Source organism: Entelurus aequoreus, linkage group LG14 (genome assembly GCF_033978785.1).
Source record: "Entelurus aequoreus isolate RoL-2023_Sb linkage group LG14, RoL_Eaeq_v1.1, whole genome shotgun sequence".
NCBI lineage: Eukaryota > Metazoa > Chordata > Actinopteri > Syngnathiformes > Syngnathidae > Entelurus > Entelurus aequoreus.
In genome coordinates this window covers 36,193,574-36,213,300 of record NC_084744.1, presented here as the reverse complement: position 1 = coordinate 36,213,300, position 19,727 = coordinate 36,193,574, and the positions used below count along the sequence as shown (strand labels likewise).

Sequence of the window (19,727 nt, the reverse complement as noted above, 5' to 3'; positions counted from 1 at the left end):
TTAATCAGGAGTCAATCATGAACATGTTGCTGACGTGTCCTGTAGAAGTCAGCTAGATCTTACATGAGATGGTATTATAATGTAAAACTACTAAGTCATTAATCAGGAGTCACTTGTGAACATGTTGCTGACGTGTCCTGTAGAAGTCAGCTAGATCTTACATGAGATGGTATTATAATGTAAAACTACTAAGTCATTAATCAGGAGTCAATCGTGAACATGTTGCTGACGTGTCCTGTAGAAGTCAGCTAGATCTTACATGAGATGGTATTATAATGTAAAACTACTAAGTCATTAATCAGGGGTCAATCATGAACATGTTGCTGACGTGTCCTGTAGAAGTCAGCTACATCTTGCATCATATGGTATTATAATGTAAAACTACTAAGTCATTAATCAGGAGTCAATCGTGAACATGTTGCTGACGTGTCCTGTAGAAGTCAGCTAGATCTTACATGAGATGGTATTATAATGTAAAACTACTAAGTCATTAATCAGGAGTCACTTGTGAACATGTTGCTGACGTGTCCTGTAAAAGTCAGCTAGATCTTACATGAGATGGTATTATAATGTAAAACTACTAAGTCATTAATCAGGAGTCAATCATGAACATGTTAGTGTTGTGTCCTGTAGAAGTCAGCTAGATCTTACATGAAATGGTATTATAATGTAAAACTACTAAGTCATTAATCAGGAGTCAATCATGAACATGTTGCTGACGTGTCCTGTAGAAGTCAGCTACATCTTGCATCATATGGTATTATAATGTAAAACTACTAAGTCATTAATCAGGAGTCAATCATGAACATGTTGCTGACGTGTCCTGTAGAAGTCAGCTAGATCTTACATGAGATGGTATTATAATGTAAAACTACTAAGTCATTAATCAGGAGTCACTTGTGAACATGTTGCTGACGTGTCCTGTAGAAGTCAGCTAGATCTTACATGAGATGGTATTATAATGTAAAACTACTAAGTCATTAATCAGGAGTCACTTGTGAACATGTTGCTGACGTGTCCTGTAGAAGTCAGCTAGATCTTACATGAGATGGTATTATAATGTAAAACTACTAAGCCATTAATCAGGAGTCAATCATGAACATGTTGCTGACGTGTCCTGTAGAAGTCAGCTAGATCTTACATGAGATGGTATTATAATGTAAAACTACTAAGTCATTAATCAGGAGTCAATCATGAACATGTTGCTGACGTGTCCTGTAGAAGTCAGCTAGATCTTACATGAGATGGTATTATAATGTAAAACTACTAAGTCATTAATCAGGAGTCAATCATGAACATGTTGCTGACGTGTCCTGTAGAAGTCAGCTACATCTTGCATGAGATGGTATTATAATGTAAAACTACTAAGTCATTAATCAGGAGTCACTTGTGAACATGTTGCTGACGTGTCCTAATAATTAACATTCAAACCTATTTCTTCACGTCTTGGTGTTATAATTAGTCTTTATGTAGAAAAATAGAAAACATCTAAAGGAGTCAGCAGTGAAAGTTGGGGTCAAACTGTGAAATATTTGACTGGTCACCATTTGGCACTACATTACATTGTGTACATTACATTGTGTACATTACATTGCATTGTGTATATTACGTTGTGTACATTACAGTACATTATGTTGTGTACATTACAGTACATTACGTTGTGTACATTGTGTACATTGTGTACATTACGTTGTGTACATTACATTGTGTACATTACATTGTGTACATTGCATTGTGTACATTGCATTGTGTATATTACGTTGTGTACATTACAGTACATTATGTTGTGTACATTACAGTACATTACGTTGTGTACATTGTGTACATTACGTTGTGTACATTACATTGTGTACATTGCATTGTGTATATTACGTTGTGTACATTACATTGTGTATATTACGTTGTGTACATTACAGTACATTATGTTGTGTACATTACAGTACATGACGTTGTGTACATTGTGTACATTACGTTGTGTGCATTACATTGTGTACATTACGTTGTGTACATTATGTACAGTATGTTGTGTACATTGCGTACATTACAGTACATTATGTTGTGGACATTGTGTACATTACATTGTGTACACAAGGTTATGTACATTACAGTACATTATGTTGTGTATATTGTGTAAACATTACATCGTGTACATTACATTGTGTACATTACGTTGTGTACATTACAATACATTATGTTGTGTACATTACAGTACAATACGTGGTGTACATTACGTTGTGTACATTACAGTACATTACATTGTGTACATATTACATTGTGTATATTACATTACGTTGTGTACATTACATTATGTTGTGTACATTACAGTACATTACGTTGTGTACATATTACTTTGTGTATATTACATTGTGTACATTACATTACGTTGTGTACATTACAGTACATTGTGTTGTGCACATTTTACATTGTGTATATTACATTGTGTACATTACATTACGTTGTGTACATTACAGTACATTGTGCTGTGCACTACCCCCGCTAACTAAAAGCAAAAATCCATGCAAGCGTCAGAAGAACATTTTTGATCTTAATGTTGTCTAATCAATATGAAGAACATTGTAGAGAAGGTGGATGATGCTAATGTTGTCTAATAAATATGAAGGTGGATGATGTTAATGTTGTCTAATAAATAGGAAGGTGGATGATGTTAATGTTGTCTAATCAACATGAAGAACATTGTAGAGAAGGTGGATGATGTTAATGTTGTCTAATCAATATGAAGGTGGATGATGTTAATGTTGTCTAATAAATAGGAAGGTGGATGATGTTAATGTTGTCTAATCAACATGAAGAACATTGTAGAGAAGGTGGATGATGTTAATGTTGTCTAATCAATATGAAGAACATTGTAGAGAAGGTGGATGATGTTAATGTTGTCTAATCAATATGAAGAACATTGTAGAGAAGGTGGATGATGTTAATGTTGTCTAATCAATATGAAGAACATTGTAGAGAAGGTGGATGATGTTAATGGTGTCTAATGAATATGAAGGTGGATGATGTTAATGTTGTCTAATCAATATGAAGAACATTGTAGAGAAGGTGGATGATGTTAATGTTGTCTAATCAATATGAAGAACATTGTAGAGAAGGTGGATGATGTTAATGTTGTCTAATAAATATGAAGGTGGATGATGTTAATGTTGTCTAATCAATATGAAGAACATTGTAGAGAAGGTGGATGATGTTAATGTTGTCTAATCAATATGAAGAACATTGTAGAGAAGGTGGATGATGTTAATGTTGTCTAATAAATATGAAGAACATTGTAGAGAAGGTGGATGATGTTAATGTTGTCTAATCAATATGAAGGTGGATGATGTTAATGTTGTCTAATCAATATGAAGAACATTGTAGAGAAGGTGGATGATGTTAATGTTGTCTAATCAATATGAAGAACATTGTAGAGAAGGTGGATGATGTTAATGTTGTTTAATCAATATGAAGGTGGATGATGTTAATGTTGTCTAATCAATATGAAGAACATTGTAGAGAAGGTGGATGATGTTAATGTTGTCTAATCAATATGAAGAACATTGTAGAGAAGGTGAATGATGTTAATGTTGTCTAATCAATATGAAGAACATTGTAGAGAAGGTGGATGATATTAATGTTGTCTAATCAATATGAAGGTGGATGATGTTAATGTTGTCTAATCAATATGAAGAACATTGTAGAGAAGGTGGATGATGTTAATGTTGTCTAATCAATATGAAGAACATTGTAGAGAAGGTGGATGATGTTAATGTTGTCTAATAAATATGAAGGTGGATTATGTTAATGTTGTCTAATCAATATGAAGGTGGATGATGTTAATGTTGTCTAATAAATATGAAGGTGGATGATGTTAATGTTGTCTAATCAATATGAAGAACATTGTAGAGAAGGTGGATGATGTTAATGTTGTCTAATCAATATGAAGAACATTGTAGAGAAGGTGGATGATGTTAATGTTGTCTAATCAATATGAAGAACATTGTAGAGAAGGTGGATGATGTTAATGTTGTCTAATCAATATGAAGAACATTGTAGAGAAGGTGGATGATGTTAATGTTGTCTAATAAATATGAAGGTGGATGATGTTAATGTTGTCTAATAAATATGAAGGTGGATGATGTTAATGTTGTCTAATAAATATGAAGGTGGATGATGTTAATGTTGTCTAATAAATATGAAGGTGGATGATGTTAATGTGTGGAAGATGTCCTGGCTGAGGTGAGTTAGACTTGGTAATGGTATGTTCCTCCCACTCCTCTGTGCTGCAGCCACTCCATGCCCACAGACGTAGGAGGTCAGAGGTCAAGTGCATCCCACTCCTCGGTGAGGATGAGTTCTGGCAGAAGATCCAGCAGGCAGGTGGCAGGCAGGTGGCAGGCAGGTGGCAGGCACGTGGCAGGCAGGTGGCAGGTAGGTGGCAGGCAGGTGGCAGGCAGGTGGCAGGTAGGTGGCAGGCAGGTGGCAGGTAGGTGGCAGGCAGGTGGCAGGTAGGTGGCAGGCAGGTGGCAGGTAGGTGGCAGGCAGGTGGCAGGTAGGTAGCTTGCATATTTGTCAGGAACATGTCAAAGACAAATGTGTGACTTGTGTTGGAGGGTGTGAAGATGCTGAGGAGGAACATCTGAGTCATGTTGGAGGGTGTGAAGATGCTGAGGAGGAACATCTGAGTCATGTTGGAGGGTGTGAAGATGCTGAGGAGGAACATCTGAGTCATGTTGGAGGGTGTGAAGATGCTGAGGAGGAACATCTGAGTCATGTTGGAGGGTGTGAAGATGCTGAGGAGGAACATCTGAGTCATGTTGGAGGGTGTGAAGATGCTGAGGAGGAACATCTGAGTCATGTTGGAGGGTGTGAAGATGCTATGGAGGAACATCTGAGTCATGTTGGAGGGTGTGAAGATGCTGAGGAGGAACATCTGAGTCATGTTGGAGGGTGTGAAAATGCTGAGGAGGAACATCTGAGTCATGTTGGAGGGTGTGAAGATGCTGAGGAGGAACATCTGAGTCATGTTGGAGGGTGTGAAGATGCTGAGGAGGAACATCTGAGTCATGTTGGAGGGTGTGAAGATGCTGAGGAGGAACATCTGAGTCATGTTGGAGGGTGTGAAAATGCTGAGGAGGAACATCTGAGTCATGTTGGCTGGCTGCAAGACAACCTTGCAGGTGGAAATCAATCAACAAATAGGATTATTGGTCAAACTAAGTGGAGGATATCAATCAACAAATAGGATTATTGGTGAAACTAAGTGGAGGATATCACTTAATAAACACGATTAATGGTGGCCAGGTGAAGTGCAACATGGTGCCAGTGTAAGGTTGAAGTGCAACATGGTGCCAGTGTAAGGTTGAATTGCAACATGGTGCCAGTGTAAGGTTGAATTGCAACATGGTGCCAGTGTAAGGTTGAAGTGCAACATGGTGCCAGTGTAAGGTTGAAGTGCAACATGGTGCCAGTACAAATAGTTTAGTCTTTCATAATATTTCCAACCACAGTAATAAATAATATTCAGTGCCGTGACTAACCTCAATTTTCATCAATAAATTGCGACCTTGCACTTTTCTACAGGGCTGTGCAACATCAATGAACTGATCTACAGGGCTGTGCAACATCAATGAACTGTTCTAGAGGGCTGTGCAACATCAATGAACTGATCTACAGGGCTGTGCAACATCAATGAACTGATCTACAGGGCTGTGCAACATCAATTAACTGATCTACAGGGCTGTGCAACATCAATGAACTGATCTACAGGGCTGTGCAACATCAATGAACTGATCTACAGGGCTGTGCAACATCAATGAACTGATCTACAGGGCTGTGCAACATCAATGAACTGATTTACAGGGCTGTGCAACATCAATGAACTGATCTACAGGGCTGTGCAACATCAATGAACTGATCTACAGGGCTATGCAACATCAATGAACTGATCTACAGGGCTGTGCAACATCAATGAACTGATCTACAGGGCTGTGCAACATCAATGAACTGATCTACAGGGCTGTGCAACATCAATGAACTGATCTACAGGGCTGTGCAACATCAATGAACTGATCTACAGGGCTGTGCAACATCAATGAACTGATCTACAGGGCTGTGCAACATCAATGAACTGATTTACAGGGCTGTGCAACATCAATGAACTGATCTACAGGGCTGTGCAACATCAATGAACTGATCTACAGGGCTGTGCAACATCGATGAACTGATCTACAGGGCTGTGCAACATCAATGAACTGATCTACAGGGCTGTGCAACATCGATGAACTGATCTACAGGGCTGTGCAACATCAATGAACTGATCTACACGGCTGTGCAACATCAATGAACTGATTTACAGGGCTGTGCAACATCAATGAACTGATCTACACGGCTGTGCAACATCAATGAACTGATTTACAGGGCTGTGCAACATCAATGAACTGATCTACAGGGCTGTGCAACATCAATGAACTGATCTCAGTACTGAAAAGGATCAGCAATAGAAAAGTCACCATTTTTCTACTCACAATCCATGTTTCTTTCCCAAGTGTTCAGAATGGGCAACATAATGAGCATTCTTTTTGAATAGTAATAATAAATAGAATCACAACCCCCCCCCCCCCCCCCCCCTTACACGCAGGATTCTCACAGGAATGAGGCACACAGTGTTTGTTGTACAATGGGTGGATTTAGTTTCAGTGTCATAAAGTTGTGCTCCAAGCTAGCAGAACTTTGCTCCTCCTCTTCTTTTCTTCAGCCAAAAGCTAAACTGCTGAGTGGTCACAAAGTCCTCGTTGATGGTCAGGCCTCAGAAAGTCCTCATGTGTGCTCTTGGTACAACTTTTCTTGCTGACTGTGCTCCCAAAGCACCTTGACATCATTAAGAAGACCTTCTCTTGGAAGTCTTTCACCTTTCCCACAACCATTCTTTGTCCACCAGGTCACATGCAGAGCGAGTACAATTCTTTGATATTTCTGACAAGTATTCAATATTACCCCCAAGTGCTGTCTTTTACACCAAACCTCCTCTTCCAGTCCATTCCAGGTCTACAATTGCAGTCACAGCTCTTTGGTCTTGCCCGTGGTGGCATGGAAGTTAGAATGAATGTTTATTTATGGCCATCATTTTTCAAATGGTATTTATTCTACAAACTTGATCTGTTCTTCAGTCCCCCGTCAAAAGGAGGCCAAGAGCAGCGCCTCAAACACCAAAGTGAGTGGCACTTGGAGCAAGGTGTCTTGCCCAAGGACTCTGCGGCAGTGACTGACACTACATGGCACACAAAATGAAGGAGCTGCTATGATAGTTTGGTGGTAGAATTCACTCCACCAGGACCTCTAGCAGTTCATCTCACTCCCAAACATCCTCCATGATGGTCTGTCGGCTACATCGACACAACCATTGGTCCTGGGACTTGGTCCTCCATTATCAGTGATCGCAAATCCTTGGTCCAGGCCCAGCAACAATGGCACCTCCGTCCTCTCAATCCAATCATCCCTCGCAGCTTTTCCAGCCCCAAAACGGTTGCAGATCACCTGAGTCCCGGGTCATTGCAGTCTCCCTCTGGCAAAGATCGGCTCATCTCTGCCGCAAACCAGCAGCCAATTGGGCAGATCTACAATCCTCCGCAGGAACTGCCTCCTCCGTTCCTCCACCCACCCCGCCTTTCAAACCTATCCTGATCCCACAAACCTAACCCTGGAGGAGTTCACGTTGTCGAGGAAAGACCGGCCACCACCCGGCTCTCGGGAAATGCGCAACACCATGGAGACAGTGTGAGGACCACGGATGCCGACTCTGCGCTGAGGAGGAAGAGTCCGCCCAACATCTCTGGCTCTGGTGCCCTGCGCTGCTCCCAGATTGGTAGTACCGACCACTGGGCAAGTCCTTTGGAGAAATCAGGAGGCTTCCGAAAGCAAGACTAGTACTTCTGAGGATCCTGCCGGCCTAAAAGGATGGACTGTCTTCATGAGGATAGAAACCTACTTCGGGATGAACCTCGACACGGTCCTTGTCACAGACAGAAGTGACATCCCTTCTAACCACGCCAGAGTGTCCATTATGGACCGTATACCTTTATTAATATTATTATTATGGACCATACCTTTATCAATATTATGGACCGTACCTTTATTAATACTATTATGGACCATACCTTTATTAATATTATGGACCGTACCTTTATTAATATTATTATTATGGACCGTACCTTTATTAATACTATTATTATTATTATTATGGACCATACCTTTATTAACATTATGGACCATACCTTCATTAATATCATGGACCGTACCTTTATTAATATTATTATAGACCATACGTTTATTAATATTATGTACCGTTATTATTATTATTTATTATTATTATTATGGACCGTACCTTTATTATTATTAATTATTATGGACCATACCTTTATTATTATTATTATGGACCGTACCTTTATTATTATTATTATTATGGACCATACCTTTATTATTATTATTATGGACCGTACCTTTATTATTATTATTATGGACCATACCTTTATTAATGTTATTATGGACCGTACCTTTATTATTATTATGGACCATACCTTTATTATTATTATTATGGACCATACCTTTATTATTATTATGGACTGTACCTTTATTATTATTATGGACCATACCTTTATTAATATTATGGACCTTACCTTTATAATTATTATTATTATTATTATGGACCATACCTTTATTAATATTATGGACCGTACCTTTATTATTATTATGGACCGTACCTTTATTATTATTATGGACCATATCTTTATTATTATTATTATGGACCATACCATTATTATTATTATGATGGACCATACCTTTATTATTATTATGATGGACCATACCTTTATTATTCTTAGGATGGACCATACCTTTTATTATTATTATGATGGACCATACCTTTATTATTCTTAAGATGGACCATACACTGTATTATTATTAAGATGGACCATACCTTTTATTATTATTATGATGGACCATACCTTGATAGCTGCAGTGGCGATCTGGAGGTGATGGAGTCTCCTTAGTGTGCTTTCTCGATCTGTGAAGTAGGAAGCAGCTAACTGGTGCAGCAGCTCCAGAGAAACCACATTACTGCTGCTGTTGTTGTTGTTGTTGTTGTTGCCTTCCCACTTCTTGTTCAGCTTGTGTTTGTCCAAGAAGATGGTCAGAGACTCTTCCCCTGAGGAAGGAAGACCACATGATTGTTCTTCAAGCGTGCTCGTTAGCCATCAACACCTTTTTGAGAAGAGGAAAAAGGTCACATGTTGAAATTGATACAGACAATATTTCCTCGTCTTTCTTCCATTCACACTGTTGCCATGACGACGCCTTGCTGACGTCCTGTGGATAGCAGCTGACTGCTGCCATAGACCCTGACCCTAAACCTGCTCACACAACGTGAATGGATGAATGATAGGGTAGATGGATGGATGGATGATAGGGTGGATGATGGATGAATGATAGGGTAGATGGATGGATGAATGATAGGGTAGATGGATGGATGAATGATAGGGTGGATGATGGATGAATGATAGGGTAGATGGATGGATGAATGATAGGGTGGATGATGGATGAATGATAGGGTAGATGGATGGATGAATGATAGGGTGGATGATGGATGAATGATAGGGTAGATGGATGGATGAATGATAGGGTGGATGATGGATGAATGATAGGGTAGATGGATGGATAAATAATAGGGTGGATGATGGATGAATGATAGGGTAGATGGATGGATGAATGACAGGGTAGATGGGTGGATGAATGATAGGGTAGATGGATGGATGAATGATAGGGTAGATGGATGGATAAATAATAGGGTAGATGGATGATGAATGATAGGGTATATGGATGGATGAATGATAGGGTAGATGGGTGGATGAATGATAGGGTAGATGGATGGATAAATAATAGGGTGGATGATGGATGAATGATAGGGTAGATGGATGGATAAATAATAGGGTGGATGGATGGATGAATGATAGGGTAGATGGATGGATGAATGACAGGGTAGATGGATGGATGAATGATAGGGTAGATGGATGGATGAATGACAGGGTAGATGGATGGATGAATGACAGGGTAGATGGATGGATGAATGATAGGGTAGGGTAGGACACTCTCGTCAACACCAACACACAACTACAGCAACTAAACAACGCACAACTACAGCAACTAAACAATGCACAACTACAACAACTAAACAACACACAACTACAGCAACTAAACAACACACAACTACAGCAACTAAACAACGCACAACTACAACAACTAAACAACACACAACTACAGCAACTAAACAACGCACAACTACAGCAACTAAACAACGCACAACTACAACAACTAAACAACGCACAACTACAACAACTAAACAACACACAACTACAGCAACTAAACAACACACAACTAAAGCAACTAAACAACACACAACTACAGCAACTAAACAACGCACAACTACAGCAACTAAACAACGCACAACTACGGCAACTAAACAACACACAACTACGGCAACTAAACAACACACAACTACGGCAACTAAACAACACACAACTACGGCAACTAAACAACACACAACTACGGCAACTAAACAACACACAACTACGGCAACTAAACAATGCACAACTACGGCAACTAAACAACGCACAACTACAGCAACTAAACACTTTGCAGTCATTTAGTTGTGTGGATTCAAGGAGCGCTAACGCTAGCTACAGTATCTACATGGACATTATAACTAATGCTAATGCTAGCTACAGTATCTACATGGACATTATAAGTAATGCTAACGCTAGCTACAGTATCTACATGGACATTACAACTAATGCTAACGCTAGCTACAGTATCTACATGGACATTACAACTAATGCTAACGCTAGCTACAGTATCTACATGGAGATTACAATTAAAGCTAATGAGCTTGCATGAGTTACGTACGCACGTCATTACGTTAAACGTGTTGAAGGTCATGGGCGTTGGCCAAAGTGGAAAATATGCGTCATTCTTTTCCAGCTGCTACACATTTAAAGTAGGAACATTTAAAGTAGGAACATTTAAAGTAGGGACAGGAAGTGTTTGTGGCTTCTACTTCCTAAACAAATATAATGTTTGGCTAGCAGGAGTCATGGCTAGCAATAGTGCCAGCGACAAGTCCGAGTCTTCATGTGGACAAACTGAATTCAAGAACTAGATTAACACTCAAAGAGCGCAGACCTCCCCCAGGCCTTATCCCCCAAAGGTAAGAATTAAAAAAAATATAGAATCAAAAAACACAGGACGAAATGTTGAACAGTCCCTTGTGCCAAATGTGGAGAGTACTCACTCGAGATGTCCTTGTTGTTGAGAGTGGTAGACAGACAACGTGGGGGTGTGGGGGGTGGGGTGTTCTTGTGAGTTGTATGAGACTTGGTCAGGGTTAAATTCCAGGACAATTGGACAAGCGACACATCTTCAGTAGTGTGCCCTTGCATCATTGGGTGTTTCGGCCTTCAAACACTATACACCCTCCACAAAGGTGGCCCGCCGAAGGATGATCAGTCCTCAGCTTGTGTCCCGTGCTCAACTGTTCCCGAAATTCACCCTGTTACACTGCTGTTTTTTGGGGCCCAACCGGGGTCCTTCCGCTTGAGCCAAATCCACTGGCTGCTTCTTTCGGCTGCCTCTGAGACTGCTCTGATGGTCCTCCGCAGAGCCTGACCGTGGCTGCCGAGTTCCCTCAGCAGTCTGATGGTAGACGACGCCACAAATCCTCTGCATCCCACTTCAACTGGATAGACTTTGGTGTTCCAGCCACGCTGCCTCGCTTCTTCTGCTACCTCTGAGTAGCGCAGCTTCTTACGTTCATAGGCCTCCTCCACAGAGTTCTCCCATGGGACTGTGAGCTCTATGACGTAAGCAGTCTTCACCAAAGGGGACCAGAGCACCAAGTCTGGCCTGAGGTTGGTAGAGGCAATCTCAGGTGGGAAAACTAGCTGTTTGCCAATGTCTGCCAGCATCTTTCAGTCGCGGGCCCTGTATAGGTGTCCTGCTTCTGGTTTGGTGGAAAGCTGTTTGGGTGTTTTCCCGCCCTCTCGGACAAACATTGTTGTCTTCATGGGATTAGATACTCTTGGTGGCAAGGAGTTGACGGCACCACGCATGCTCTCCAGGGCTGATGCCAAGCTCCTGAGGACCTGGTTGTGCCGCAAGGTGTATCTCCCCTGCGTGAAGCTCGTCTTACATCCTGTCATGATGTGTCTGAGGGTTGCTGGAGTTGGGCAGAGGGCACAGATTGGATCCTCGCCATACCACTGATGGCGATTCTTTGGTGATGGGAGCACATCATACGTTGCTCTGATGATAAAGTTGATTTTACTAGCTTCCATCTGCCATAGCTCCTTCCAGCTTATCTTTCTCCTCTCCACTCCTTCCCACTGCATCCATTGCCCCTGTTTGGCAAGAGAGACAGCCTTCGCACTACTTAAGACCTCTTCCTGGCGACGCACCTCCTCCACCACCAGCGTCCTCCGCTCTGATGTTGTAGCATTTTTCCAGGATGGTTCTCTTGCAGTCAGGCCAAAGCCTCCTCTTCCCTGTTGGACCTTTCCCACGATGTCTCCGTGCCTCAGGGCTGTTGTAGCTTCCGCCCAGTTACTAGGGGCGGTGCAACAGTGCTGATGGTCTTGTTTCTGGAGTCCTTCAGTGTCATCTGGAGTCTAACGTTAGAACACTTGTATTCCTCAGTTAGACTAGTGAGAGGTAGCTCCAGGATCCCTTTGCCGCAGAGGCCGATGTTACTTAGACATTGTGAACAGCCCCAAAATACAATCACTTGTTTCCTATCCATTTCCTGAAAGTTTCATCAAGTAAGAAACAATCAGACCAACTTACAAAACCTCCTGGTGAAGGTCATTATGTCAGCATGTCTCCTCACAAGTCATGAACACTGGTGAATGGGTTGAATGGTAAATAGGTCAAATGCTAAATAGGTTAAATGGTAAATGGTAAATGGGTCAAATGGTAAATGGGTTACATTTGTATAACACTTTTCTACCTTCAAGGCACGCAAAGCGCTTTGACACTATTTCCACATTCACACAGTAAGGTTTGGTCCACATGTTGGTGTGTGAAGTGAAGTGTAGCAAGTGAGGACCAGCCACATGTTGGTGTGTGAAGTGAAGTGTAGCAAGTGAGGACCAGCCACATGTTGGTGTGTGAAGTGAAGCGTACCAAGTGAGGACCAGCCACATGTTGGTGTGTGAAGTGAAGTGAAGTGAAGTGAAGTGAATTACATTTATATAGCGCTTTTTCTCAAGTGACTCAAAGCGCTTTACATAGTGAAACCCAATATCTAAGTTACATTTAAACCAGTGTGGGTGGCACTGGGAGCAGGTGGGTAAAGTGTCTTGCCCAAGGACACAACGGCAGTGACTAGGATGGCGGAAGCGGGGATCGAACCTGCAACCCTCAAGTTGCTGGCACGGCCACTCTACCAACCGAGCTATACCGCCCCGAAGTGTAGCAAGTGAGGACCAGCCACATGTTGGTGTGTGAAGTGAAGCGTACCAAGTGAGGACCAGCCACATGTTGGTGTGTGAAGTGAAGTGTAGCAAGTGAGTACCAGCCACATGTTGGTGTGTGAAGTGAAGTGTACCAAGTGAGGACCAGCCACATGTTGGTGTGTGAAGTGAAGTGTACCAAGTGAGGACCAGCCACATGTTGGTGTGTGAAGTGAAGTGTAGCAAGTGAGGACCAGCCACATGTTGGTGTGTGAAGTGAAGCGTACCAAGTGAGGACCAGCCACATGTTGGTGTGTGAAGTGAAGTGTAGCAAGTGAGTACCAGCCACATGTTGGTGTGTGAAGTGAAGTGTACCAAGTGAGGACCAGCCACATGTTGGTGTGTGAAGTGAAGCGTACCAAGTGAGGACCAGCCACATGTTGGTGTGTGAAGTGAAGTGTAGCAAGTGAGGACCAGCCACATGTTGGTGTGTGAAGTGAAGCGTACCAAGTGAGGACCAGCCACATGTTGGTGTGTGAAGTGAAGTGTAGCAAGTGAGGACCAGCCACATGTTGGTGTGTGAAGTGAAGTGTAGCAAGTGAGGACCAGCCACATGTTGGTGTGTGAAGTGAAGTGTAGCAAGTGAGGACCAGCCACATGTTGGTGTGTGAAGTGAAGCGTACCAAGTGAGGACCAGCCACATGTTGGTGTGTGAAGTGAAGCGTAGCAAGTGAGGACCAGCCACATGTTGGTGTGTGAAGTGAAGTGTACCAAGTGAGGACCAGCCACATGTTGGTGTGTGAAGTGAAGTGTACCAAGTGAGGACCAGCCACATGTTGTTGTGTGAAGTGAAGTGTAGCAAGTGAGGACCAGCCACATGTTGGTGTGTGAAGTGAAGTGTAGCAAGTGAGGACCAGCCACATGTTGGTGTGTGAAGTGAAGTGTAGCAAGTGAGGACCAGCCACATATTGGTGTGTGAAGTGAAGTGTAGCAAGTGAGGACCAGCCACATGTTGGTGTGTGAAGTGAAGTGTACCAAGTGAGGACCAGCCAGGATGTTGGTGTGTGAAGTGAAGTGTACCAAGTGAGGACCAGCCAGGATGTTGGTGTGTGAAGTGAAGTGTACCAAGTGAGGACCAGCCAGGATGTTGGTGTGTGAAGTGAAGTGTAGCAAGTGAGGACCAGCCACATGTTGGTGTGTGAAGTGAAGTGTAGCAAGTGAGGACCAGCCACATGTTGGTGTGTGAAGTGAAGTGTAGCAAGTGAGGACCAGCCACATGTTGGTGTGTGAAGTGAAGCGTACCAAGTGAGGACCAGCCACATGTTGGTGTGTGAAGTGAAGCGTAGCAAGTGAGGACCAGCCACATGTTGGTGTGTGAAGTGAAGTGTACCAAGTGAGGACCAGCCACATGTTGGTGTGTGAAGTGAAGTGTACCAAGTGAGGACCAGCCACATGTTGTTGTGTGAAGTGAAGTGTAGCAAGTGAGGACCAGCCACATGTTGGTGTGTGAAGTGAAGTGTAGCAAGTGAGGACCAGCCACATGTTGGTGTGTGAAGTGAAGTGTAGCAAGTGAGGACCAGCCACATATTGGTGTGTGAAGTGAAGTGTAGCAAGTGAGGACCAGCCACATGTTGGTGTGTGAAGTGAAGTGTACCAAGTGAGGACCAGCCAGGATGTTGGTGTGTGAAGTGAAGTGTACCAAGTGAGGACCAGCCAGGATGTTGGTGTGTGAAGTGAAGTGTACCAAGTGAGGACCAGCCAGGATGTTGGTGTGTGAAGTGAAGTGTAGCAAGTGAGGACCAGCCACATGTTGGTGTGTGAAGTGAAGTGTAGCAAGTGAGGACCAGCCACATGGTGGTGTGTGAAGTTTCATCCATGCTGAATCCAATATGGCCGACAGCACTGTCTTTTGTTTGTCTGCTTGTCTAAGCGGTCTGAATTTCTATCTGTTTTAATTTATTTTTTAGCCAAATTAAGTAAATTGTACTAGTTTTAAGCGTAACATTTGATGAATGAAGGCTTACTTCCAAAAAGTAGCATTTCTGACTGCTTTTGTTGGATTTGGAAATCTGGAGGCCTTTGACCTGCTGAAGCCAGGAGATGTTTTGCTAGCTGAAATTTTGGCCTTCCACCTGCCACAGCCCGGATCTATCCTGGCCCCAGCTTGGCCTTCCATTGCCTACAGACTGGGTCAGCTAACTTCATTTTGGCCTTCCACTGCCTACAGACAGGATCTGCTAGCTGCAGACCAGATCTGCTAGCTTCATCCTGGCCTTCCATCTGCCACAGCCTGGATCTGCTAGCTTCATCTTGGCCTTCCATCTGCCACAGCCTGGATCTATCCTAGTCTCAGCTTGGCCTTCCACTACCTACAGTCTGGGTCTGCTAGCTGCATCTTGGCCCTCCATCTGCCACAGCCTGGCTATAACCTAGCCCCAGCTTGGCTTCTCACTGCCTACAGACTGGGTCTGCTAGCTCATCTTGGCCTTCCATCTGCCACAGCCTGGATCTATCTTAGCCTCAGACTGACTAAGGCTGGGCCTTTGCTAGCCTTAGCTTGGCCTTCCAACTGCTGTAGCCTGGACATCTGAACTTTGAATATTGGACCTGGGTAGGTAGTAAAACAATTTAACAATGACTTTGACAAAAGCTCTGTATTTAATATTAATGCTTTTTCCTGGACTTGTTTTCTGCAATTGTAGTGGGGTACCTGACCAGGTGCTCCACCAACCTTTAACTCTACCGAACGCAATAACAATCACCTGGTCCTACGAAACTACAGCATTTACACAAAGCTTATTGATATCTACATGTGGGTCAGTGCTAAATAATTCTAACCAGCTTCATTTATGGTGTATTTCTGTGTTAAATAGATGTTTTTCTCCTTCTGAAATTACTCATTTTGACATTGTGAAGCCAAGTAATGTTGTCATCGGGTTACCTTGCCACATGAAACGAAACATTTTTATATTGCTCTTACTTCTTCTATCAGGCAATGTGCAACCAAATCCAGGCCCAGCTTTGTACAACATCAGTACTCCTGATGAATTTAGAGCTAGGTCAGGTCTTGGTTTAATTCATTCAAATATTAGAAGTCTACTGCCAAAATTAGACTTAGTCAAAATCTGGATTCAAACAACCAATGCAGACATATTTATCTTATCAGAAACCTGGCTAACCAAAGCAGTCTCTGACAAGGACATTGCTATAAATCACATATGTCAGAGTCAAGGCCCGCGGGCCATATCCGGCCCGCGAGAAGGTTTTTTACGGCCCTTGGGATGATCTTGATTTATTATTAGAACCGGCCCGCAGACCGCAGATCTTTTTTTTTTTTTTTTTTTTTTTTTTTTTAGACCGCAGATCTTTTACACGCACCAAGCGGATGCCGGTCCAAGGTTCCGAAAGGGGGCGAGCGGCCCGCCGGGACGCGCCTGCCGGCCGAAGGGCTGCAGCCCGGCCGTCAGTCGCGGAGCCCGCCGTGCCACGCGCGCCAAGGGGGCGGGCCGAAACCCGGCCCCGAGGCCCTGAGACTTCTGCTTTGTTTCCCCAAACCGCGCGTCACCGCCGGGCCCGCACCACCGTCGGGCTGCAGCCCGAGCGTCGGTAGCGGAACCCGTCATGTGCCGCGCGCGCCAAGCGGAGCGGGGGGGTCAAGCGGGCCGAAACCCGCAGGCCACCCCCTCACCACGAGGCCCTGAGACTTCTGCGTTTGACCCCTACGCGCGGCCCGTCGGGACGCGCCCGCCGTCAAGCCACGAGGGCCAGCCGTCGGGTCGCGGAGCCCGCCGTGCCACGCGCGCCAAGGGGCGGGCCGAAACCAGCGGGGGGTTTCGGGCACCCAACTCGCCTCCCTCCCACGGAGGGAGGAGGGGGGTTTAATGTGAACATTACTGTGCAATCACATATTTAGAGTTTTTACTCAATTCAAGTTTAAAAGTTAAAGTTTAATATTTGTTTTCACTGCATGTTACTTCTCCTTAAACAAAGTGTTGTTTTTGATTTATAGATTTTTGCACTTTATTTTATTGTATTTCAATTTAATTATATTTTAAAAATATTTCAGTTGAGTGGATGATAGAAAATTGCTATTATTGTTTTTTTCTTTGAAGTAAATTTAGCCCACTTTTGCTAAAATAGAAAATATAGGCTACTGATGGTGCCTTGAATACCGGTTTCTTTCATTTAATGTTCATGTTATGGGGATTTTTATATAAAGGAAATTTGTCTTTTGTGTCTGTTGAAAATTAAAGATTACTGACAGAGCCATAAGAAAATATTGCTTTATTTATCTGATCATATTGGAATATATTTGTTAGGTTTTCAGTAGGTTCAATTAGGTTCACTAGACTATATGCGTCATTTAAAAATTTTTCAATGAACATTCGAACAGTCCGGCCCTCGGCTTGTAGCTAAATTTTTTATTTGGCCCTCCGTCCATTTGACTTTGACACCCCTGCTATAAATGGATATAATGTCTTCCGATGCGATCGTCCTCGAAAAGGTGGAGGAGTGGCTATGTATATCAAAAACAAATATAATGTTACCTTATTATCATCACTGTCAATCACTAAACAATTTGAACTCCTTGCCCTGCAGCTTGAATTCTCACATGGCCAACCTCTCGCAATTGTAGGCTGTTATAGACCTCCCTCTGCCTCCACTGAAGCCCTTGCCTCGCTTGAATCCATTATGAGTGGGTTAAAAGCTAGTGAACTTCTCTTGGTTGGTGATTTAAATTTTGACTGGTTGACTTCCTCTTCTGATAACCTTAAAGCTGTATGCAACTCACTAAACTTAACTCAATTAATCACTTCCCCAACTCGACCCAATACTAAAAACTCCTCAAAATCATCTTTACTTGATCTAATTCTAACCAACGTTCCCCATAAGTACACTGGCACTGGGGTGTTTGCCAATGACTTGAGTGACCATTGTACAATTGCAGCTGTAAGAAACTGCAAGCTACCAAAATCAAAACCCACTATTACATGCTAAAGAAATATTAAAAACTTTTGCCTCCCAGCTTTTATATACGATTTAGCTGCCTTTCAGTGGAACAGAGTTGCTTTGATTGATGATATTGAGATAGCGTTGAAATACTTTTATAATGAATTTCAACGTATAGTCAATAAACATGCTCCGTTTCGAAAACTTAGAGTTAAAGGTCGAAATAATCCCTGGTTTTCCTCTGCAATTGGAAACCTTCTCAAAGAGAGAGACGTTGCTTGGGCCAGGGCTCGAAAAACAAAGACAGAGGCTGACTGGCTTAGCTTCCGCCAGCTTAGAAATAAATGTACTTCGCTTGTTAAGAGGGCCAAGTCTGATTTTTACCTGCATGAATGCAAAAAACATATAAATGATCCCAAAAAGTTTTGGCAAACCATAAAAGCTTCTTTAAATCATGTGACAACAAATGACTTTCCAAGTCCTTTAATTACTCAATCTGGTACTTTGTCTGATAAGACAACTATATCAAATTGTTTTAATGAGTATTTTGTTTCTGCCGGATCCTTGTTTGAGTCATTGAATCCTCAATTGTCAAATGTTGGTTTAACTAATGTTAATATACCAAATACACCACAGGCTGTAAATAGACGCAGCACCTGCACTTTTGAGTTCACACCTGTATCAATATCCGAGGTAAACAGTGCACTAAAGAGCCTGGACACAACTAAAGCAGCAGGACCTGACCAAATTGAACCCTTTTTCTTAAAATTGGCTGCTGATTTTGTTGCTGAGCCTCTCTCGCATATTTTTAACCTAAGTCTAACAAGTAAAAGCATTCCAAAAATCTGGAAATCGGCCTTTGTTCTTCCCCTGCTAAAAGGGGGTGAACCCACAAATATAAATAATTACAGACCAATTTCTAAATTATGCATTTTAGCAAAATTGTTTGAGAAGATCATCAGTAACCAGCTAGAGGATTTTTTAGAATCAAACAATATTTTATCTCCATTTCAATCTGGTTTTAGAAAACAGCATAACACTATTACAGCTGCTCTTAAGGTCTTCAATGATTTAATCGAGGCTGTAGACGGCAAGAAATATTGTGTCGCCCTATTTATTGATTTGTCAAAAGCATTTGACACAGTAGACCACAGTCTGTTAATTCAAGCCCTTCATCACGTTCGATTATCTAAAAATGCAGCTGCTTGGTTCACAGACTATCTCTCCAGCAGAACACAACGTGTACAGGTGGCTGGGACCACCTCTTCATTACTGGACATTACCAAA

The 19,727-nt window shown here is 42.4% G+C and overlaps 1 protein-coding gene across 3 annotated transcripts in view; it reads right to left on the bottom strand.

Annotated features, from left to right (window-relative positions):
• Window positions 1–19,727, bottom strand: part of brinp2 (bone morphogenetic protein/retinoic acid inducible neural-specific 2) — a 255,555-nt gene that overhangs the window by 111,156 nt on the left and 124,672 nt on the right. For all 3 annotated transcript variants that reach the window (XM_062069746.1, XM_062069745.1, XM_062069747.1), the window contains one exon: window positions 8,997–9,196. In XM_062069746.1, coding sequence (XP_061925730.1) covers window positions 8,997–9,196 — 200 coding nt within the window. The remainder of the gene's footprint in view (window positions 1–8,996; window positions 9,197–19,727) is intronic.